Source organism: Xenopus tropicalis, chromosome 8 (assembly GCF_000004195.4).
Source record: "Xenopus tropicalis strain Nigerian chromosome 8, UCB_Xtro_10.0, whole genome shotgun sequence".
NCBI classification, from domain to species: Eukaryota; Metazoa; Chordata; class Amphibia; order Anura; family Pipidae; genus Xenopus; species Xenopus tropicalis.
In genome coordinates this window covers 122446875-122455220 of record NC_030684.2, presented here as the reverse complement: position 1 = coordinate 122455220, position 8346 = coordinate 122446875, and the positions used below count along the sequence as shown (strand labels likewise).

General features: G+C 38.6%; 1 protein-coding gene across 1 annotated transcript; it reads left to right on the top strand.

The window, feature by feature from the left end:
• Nucleotides 1–226: 226 nt before the first annotated feature.
• Nucleotides 227–7894, top strand: LOC105948111 (G-protein coupled receptor family C group 6 member A). Its single transcript, XM_012968824.2, has 5 exons — nucleotides 227–426; nucleotides 2596–2740; nucleotides 4154–4933; nucleotides 6386–6509; nucleotides 6990–7894. Exons 1-5 carry the CDS (start codon nucleotides 227–229, stop codon nucleotides 7892–7894), a joined length of 2154 nt encoding a protein of 717 aa, XP_012824278.2.
• The last annotated feature ends 452 nt before the right edge of the window (nucleotides 7895–8346 follow it).

Below are 8346 nucleotides of genomic sequence, written 5' to 3'. Positions count from 1 at the left end.
ATATATATATATATATACATATATATATATATATATGTGTTATATGTTATATATATTGTTTATATAATCAGACTACAGAAAGTAGTGGAAATGTGCTAACACTTTGTGTACTAAAGCTCTTTTTATTTTTAGTGTTCCTCCCAAAGTTAATATTGATTCCAATCTCTCCTTAGGATTTCCTTGCAGATTGTATTGCAGTGTGCTATATGCTGCCATAACTGGGTCTATGGCCTTTGGAACACCGTTTGTAGGAACGCAGTATGAGCCGAAGATCTCCGCTGCCTGTACTTTGAATTCCCAAAGCAGCCGAAGCTATCAGCAGGAAGGGGATATCATTTTGGGAATTCTTATTGAGCTCTTCTTACACAAAATGACCACGGATGAAATATTCATGGAAGAACCTTTAACATTTGTAAGATGTATTGGGTAAGTATTGTTGATAATTAAATGTCTGCCCTACAGGTTACTTAGGAAGCTTGCTAAAAGGACAAGTAAACCTCAGGATACATTTCTAAGCACTTTCAACTCCGCCTGCTGGTCAGTTCCAGTCAGAGAGAAATACCTTTAGAAACAAAACAGAGAAAGCTCCCGATGTTGCTCAGGAATGAGATAGGAATGTGCATCTGAGGCTTCTGATCTGTTTCCCGAGCAGAGCAACATCAGAACACTTCTTTGTTTTCCTTCTGACTGTATATCTATTGACATCTCCTCTGATGAAGCTCCAAAAGGTGCAAAAGGCTGACATGAGATATGCAGACAAAGAGAGGACACTGCCTTGTAGTAGGTTTTGATGTCTTTTTAATAAAAGCTTTTATGCTTAGATGTATTTTGCTGTCAATGGGAGTTGAATTGTCAAAGTTTAAGCTATTTTTGAATCTATTGAAAATCTTTTTCAATCTATTTTTGCCAAAATCAAAAAAACCCTCAAATGTAAATGCTGAAAAAATCTAATCATTATCCGTTTTGCAGAGTTTCTCTCTGTGATTGTAGATCTCAGAAATGCTTATGTGTGTTTCACATTAGAGCAGGATGAGGCAGTAGCTAGTGAGATGCATTAGTATGTAACATAATCAGTAAATATGGCCCGTATTCAGTTACAGTTTTGTTGAGAAAGTGCATTGAACAAAACAAATAATAACATGGTGGTAAGTGAAGGGTGGCGGCAAATTTGATGCTTTTTGTTTGTTTTCATTGCCCAAGCTGGCTCTGGAATCCTCAGACCTTGCGCGAGCCTCTGTTTTGCTATTTTTTGTGTTTGCCATTTTTCATATTACTGATCTTGAACCATTGCATGCCTAGACCCTTTGCCTGACCTCGACTACCCCTATAATTGATCCCAGTCTATACCACATTTTCAGCTTAGTCTCTGCCATGTTTAGGATCCTTGTCAGGAGAAAGTTCTGGGGCCCCAAAAGGGCATCAGTAAAGACCATAGTTAGCAGGGCTTTCCTCCTGCACTCTGGAGGTTGATCCTGTTAGCAGCCTCAGGGCTAATCTACAGACCGTAACACAGAGAAGAAGTAGATTTAAGTTTTATATTTTTTGGATTGTCCCAGGTAAAGGGAACAATGGTATAAGTGGCTGCATAGTTTTACATCCCAGGTGCATGACCTTACATTTATCCACATTAAATCTCATCTGCCACTTAGCTGCCCAGATTGCCATTGGATTAATTGGGCTGCAGAGTTTTGTGTCATCTGCTAACACTGATACTTTACTTCAAATACCCTTCCCCTATAGGAAATACTGGGCCAATGTAGGTCCTACAGGATCGGATCCCTAAACTGTGGGGCTGGTCTCCCTAGAGGGGCCAGATCAGTTTGTGCCTGGGCCTCTCTAGACAAGTTAGGCAAGTTAGTGTGAAATTTGACATAAATCCCTATTTTCTCTACTACTTACTCCCGACCCCAGAAGTCTGTCCTAAATATTAATTATGGCCTGCATCGTAGCTTCCTTAGTTCAGGAACAGAGTAAGAAAATCATCTGCTGTACTTCATAAGGAGGGTGCTTTCTCCCTTTGCATTTTCTGTTACGAGACTGCAGATGAGTTAAACAGTTTTGGCACAAATTATGATAGTGTGATCCTGCCCACGTGCTCCCATATTTCAGATCCATTGATGGGAGTATTAGGAGTCAATAACTACATGGAGGGCAGGGTGCAAAGTGCAAATAATGAATGCAATCTGCCATACTTTTGCACTTAGATCTCTTCCCTGCAGGTAGCAGAATTGTCGTGAATGGAAACGGAGTGCAGAGACCTTGAATACACTGCATGCCCTGACCATCATCTTGTGCATTGTTCAGACACACTGGTTAGGTAAAACTAACAAGTGCAGACCACATCAAAGACCTGTGCATACTGGCTGCCCTATGGCAGGCATAAGGACTGAGCTGTCTTGCATCTGCTAGCAAGGCGCAGTCAGATCCAGACAGAAGTGCTTTCTTGCACCCCTTAATGCTCTTGCACTTCTGTCTGGGGTCTAAATAAATGTTGTCTTGTTTTATTTGATGACACTTTAGAGTGCTAGTAATTACTGATGGCAAATGAATGGCTGACTTTATAAAATGTAATGTAAGATTTCTTCTCCGTTACAGCTATTCTCCTCAATATTACCGGCACTATCTGGCAGCCATATTTGCTACAGAAGAGATCAACAAGAACCCTGATATATTACCAAATATCACCTTAGGTTTCCATATTTTTGACACATGTTCCAGCGAAAGAGAAGCACTGGCAGATGTATTAAATATATTAACTCAGAGAAGCCAATATGTCCCTAATTATAGGTGTAACAATAAAGGCACAGTGGGAGCATTTGTGGGACACTTGGAACCCTTATTATCACATGCAATGTACTTGCTCCTTGGGATATACAGATATTCTCAGGTGAGAAAACAGTCACAACATTATTCATGAAATATAATTAAAATAAGGGCATTGTTCTTTTCTAATTACACTTTCCTAACTGTTCTACCTACAATTTTGCAAATCACTTTGCTCATGTCTGTGCCAAACTTATTATAAACCCTCTCATAAATAGAAGTCCTACAGAACAAGGAAGATGTTTTATATATCCTAACCGAATGATCTTTGTTAAAAACAAATGTCCAAAGACTGGACAATGCTTTTTTATTTTTGTCTATGTAGGGACCCATAGGATTAATATGCCCCTATGGCTTTAAACCCTACCATTTTCTTCTTTTCCTTGTTACTGGGCAAAGGTCCATGTATCTAGTTTTCTATTAGCATTTTGCGCCTTATTGGTTTATAGGTAGACCACTGCCTTTGCACTCTAATACAGTGCTTAACAAAGGGGTGGGTCTTTCTCTTTGGCTGCATCTGTTGACTCAGGTGGAAGCTCCACTGAGCAATGGATCAACAGGACTCCAGTAAAGCCAATCTACCCTAGTGAACCATCTAAGTCGGGGTACAGGGACTTGATAAACAAGGATTAGCAAAAGCAGGATAACATCTTTCATAGCACTTTCTAGGAAAGTGAGATGGTTAGTCTAGTTAGAAAGAGCAGTTTCTTGCTCTAACCAGGAGATATTAGCTGGAAGTACTCTTCCCTACAGGCACTGTTGCCTTAGTGTAGGACCCCGGTTAAGACACAGGTATCAGGTCAGTTATTATCCCTGATCCACCGTTGGCTGTTTGGGATCCATGACCACTAAGGTACACATCCTAAGGATACAAGGTACTTATGCAGACTACTCTCCACAGTGGTGCCATGCTGTTTGGCTGCCTTTACCCTGCCCACACTCTGTTGAGGTGGGATAAACCGGTGGACACCATACCTTTCGACCTTCTGTGCCTTTACCTGAGTTTTGCATAACCCTGTGGATCATTTGTCTTGAACAAATAAACAATTTAAGTTCTGTTTTACTGCAAAAGAACTTTCAATTACTTTGCACACAGCCGGTAATTTGTAGTCACACTACATCCCTTGATTTCTACATAGTGAAAGCCCATCTTGTGGGTTAGAGTCCTATGTACCCCATGCTCTAAATCCTATCTAGCTGGTATTGCCTGTTTTCACAGCCAAATAGGGTTGCATCTATAAAACCTCATATCCTATGCAAGACTTATATCAGGGACCTCCCTTACATGATCATTATTGTGACCTTACAAACCTACTTTTCTTCTCCTTAGATTAGTTATGGAACTCCGGATTCCAGCTTCAGTGATAGAATACATTTTCCAACATTTTACAGTACTATGACCAGTGAGAACACTCAGAATAAAGCCGTTATTCACCTCCTCAAAACATTTAACTGGACGTGGGTGGGAATTTTATCATCAGATGATGCCGATCGCCACGTAAGGAATGAAAAACTAAAAGCTAAGATCATTGACAGTGGTGCTGCTTGTGTTGAATTTTTCAGTGTAGTTAAGGAGAAAGATCCTGGTAACTTGTATGTCCTTAAGAAAACAATAGAAAAGTCAACTGCAAATGTTATCATAGTGGACATAAACATGAGGTATTTTATTGATATTCTCTGGAGCTTGGCAGATAACTCTGAAAGGAAAATCGTTTGGATATCTTCCATTGTCACATCGAGCGTACTGGTAAACTACCAAATGAAAGCATTAAATGGATCCCTACTTTTAGCGTTACCCCAAGGGGAGATACCTGGTCTGCAAGCGTTCATTTACGGTGTAAACCCTTTGACATTTTCAAGGGACCCTATAACTGCCTCTCTGTGGGATGAAGTATTTGCTCAACTAAATGAAATAGGAACCATAAATAACAGAAATGGCTCTTTGAAAACCCTTGAGCCGTACATTCCCAGCTTTAACACCTACAGACTGACCTATAATACATACATATCTGTGTATGCTCTGGGACATGCTCTCCATAATATGTACATGGATAGTATTAGCAACAGGTTGGATTCTTCACAGTTTTTGGACACTTTCAAGCCATGGAAGGTATTTATATTGAAAATGGTTGTAAGAATGGTGTGGATAGAAGAATTCTGAGACAATTTGCAATTACTTTGTTCTGCTGCTTGGAATTAAAACTGATAATTGATAAAAAATTTACGAATTTGCGAAACGGCACAAAATTTGCAAAAAGCATTTGTCACGCGATTTCTTTTGTCGCACATGTCTATTTTTTTGTCACCTGCACTTTTTTGACAGGACCACGCCTTTTTTTACGCGACTGTGTCTGACCGCACCCAATTTGATGCAACAGCACCCTTTTTTGACTCGACCGTGCCCCTCGACACGCAACAAAAAAAAATTTCCGTGCAACCAATTTTTCTGCTGCAAAATTTTACAAAGTTTTGCGAAACAATACCCCAATGGCAAAACACGGAATTCGCTGCGAATCCATGCCTGGCGAAAAAATTCGCTCATCACAACCAGGGTCAGTGACGCCTGATAACCATGCAGCCCTTAAAGATTTATACTAGAAAGAACCAGAACAGGACGTCTAATAATTCAATAGCCACTTAAAATAAATTATGATAAATTGAAAAGTTTCTTACAGCAGGTAATCAATTATATATCAAAAGTTAATATAAAGGAAAACTTGCACCATAACATAAGGTAAAAATTGTTTAGGCAATGCCCACGTCCCCAATTAACCACTCCCTATTTTACAGATATACTCTAAGTAAGCAGGATGGCACAGTGGCAATTTAATGTATAATCTTTGAAAAGATTCGTGAAATGGTGAGCGGAATGCTGAAAATGATGCCCGTAAAAATTTTTTTTGTTGCATGCAGAATTTTTCCATACTGAATTTTCAAGCCCATTTTGGCCTATGTGTCTTTGAAACACTGAATGATCACACCAAATGTGGGCATAATAGAAATATGGTTGACCAATATCCCCCATTAGTATTTCTATGGTTATTTGTCAGGAGGTATAGAATATGGTAACACTTACATTGTGGAGAAATCCCACAATATCCTTTGGATCAACATATGGAACATTCCATCACATAGTTGGAAAGGTTCCCATGTGAGCCCTGCTTATAACATTATATGTCTCTTTCCTTTTTGCATGTATATGTGTGTGGGGGGGGATGATAACTCCTAACAATTCTACCAATTCAGTTAAACAGTTATTTGAAGAAAGTCAATTTCAAGACCATATCTGGAGATACAATATTCTTTAATGAGTATGGAGAAGCTCCAAGGGGCCTTGATATCCTCAACCTGAGTATATTCCCTAATGGAACAATGACTACCAGGAAGGTTGGGAACTTTGACGCATCAGCTCTTCATGGAGATAACTTTATTATTTACAAAGAAAACATTCTGTGGTCACCTCATTTTTATGGGGTATGCAAAAAAAACATCAAGTATCCTTATGGCTCTCATGTGCAGTCCTTTATGTGTTCTTCTGATAAGTACTTCTTCTTATGCTTAGATCCCTCATTCTACCTGCAGCAAGAACTGCCATCCTGGTTCAAGAAAGATTCTAATCAAGGAGATGCCAGTTTGTTGCTATAACTGTATTCAGTGCTCAGAAGGAGAAGTATCTACTGTTTCTGGTAAGGAGCATTTTATTATTATTTTTATAACTATTTTACTCAATGTATAAATACAACACAACATCTGAAATCCATTACGAAAGCTAAAGAACTCCATTACTTGTGCTCCATCTGTAGTACTTTACACTGGGTAGGGGGTGGCTATAAAACTATTGCTAAGCCTTTGTTAACAGAGGCTAACAATGAATAGCTACATTTATGGAAAACAATAGTCTATAGGGATAGATAACTGCATTACTAAGAACATCTAAGGTTAAAGTTAATGGACTTGATATAACATAAAGATTAAAGAACAAGGAATGGTTCTTAGGTATAAAAGCATTTAATATGTTGTTTTCTTTCAAAGAAGGTAGTTAGAGATTAACCAAAACACAATGATAAAGTAAATTAAGCACAAGTCATATTCACTGAGCTCATGTTAAGAAATGGGGAAACACTTTTTTCATCAAATTAAAGAATTCTCTACTTTTATATCATTAGATATGGAAAACTGTGTGAGATGTCCTAAAATCCAGTGGTCGAATGAGCAGAGAGATAAATGCATCATGAAGACCTTGGACTTTCTCTCTTTTGAGGATCCTTTAGGACTGTCTCTGGCGTTTATGGCTATTTTTCTGTCTATATTAGCAACAGCAGTCTTAATCATCTTTATAAAGTACAAACATACAACTATAGTGAGAGCAAATAACAGAGAGCTTAGTTATTATCTTCTTATCTCCCTGATATTGTCTTTTCTCTGCTCTTTATTATTTATTGGTTGGCCAATGAAGGGCACCTGTTTATTAAGACAAGTTGTATTTGCTATTACCTTTACCTTCAGTATCTCCTCGGTGTTGGGCAAAACTCTTACTGTTGTAATTGCCTTCAATGCTACTAGGCCTGGAAGCAAATTAAGAGTCTGGGTTGGTACAAGGATCCCAAAATGCCTTGTGTTGCTTTGCACTCTTGTAGAGATTTTTATCTGCTCGTTGTGGCTGATCATTTCTCCCCCATTTCCAGAGTATGACACTGAGTCCCACACAGCAACAATGATTTTGCAGTGCAATGAAGGATCGGCTTTTGCTTTCTACACTGTTGTTGGCTATATTGCATTTTTGGCTTTTATATGCCTCTTTGTTGCTTATCTTTCTCGTAAATTACCAGACATATTTAATGAAGCTCAGTATATAACTTTCAGCATGTTGGTGTTCTGCAGTGTCTGGGTCTCCTTTATCCCAGCCTATCTGAGCACCAAGGGCAAGTATTTGACATCCGTGGAGATATTTGCCATACTCGCTTCCGGATCCGGACTTCTTGCCCTTATATTTGTACCCAAGTGCTATATCATTCTTTTGAAACCTGAACAAAACACTAGAATATATTTAATACAATTAAAAAATAAATAAACTATGAACATAGAATGTAAAATATACAGGCAACTAGATAACGCGATTCTAATAAATGAAAAGTGCTGGGCCGTACTGATTGCAAACCAATTGCATTTTAATATTGAAAAGCATGTCCCTGTAAAAAATGTATAATGAAACAGAATCCTTACGGAATCAAAAAGGGATAAAAATCGCAAGCTCTGTGTAAAATGGCAATTTTTGTGAATGTGTAGTGCACTTGCTATGTGATACTATTCACTAAACATTTATTATTAAGCAACACCTGCTTGAAGATGGTGTAAAAACCTTTTATACCCGTGAGCCACATTTAAATGGAAGAAGTGTTGGGGAGCAACACAAGCATGGAAAAGGTTCCTGGGGGTGCAAATAAGAGCTATAATTACTTAATAGCCCCTATGAAGACTGGCAGCCTACAGAAGGCTCTGTTTGGCATTATACTTGGTTTTTAT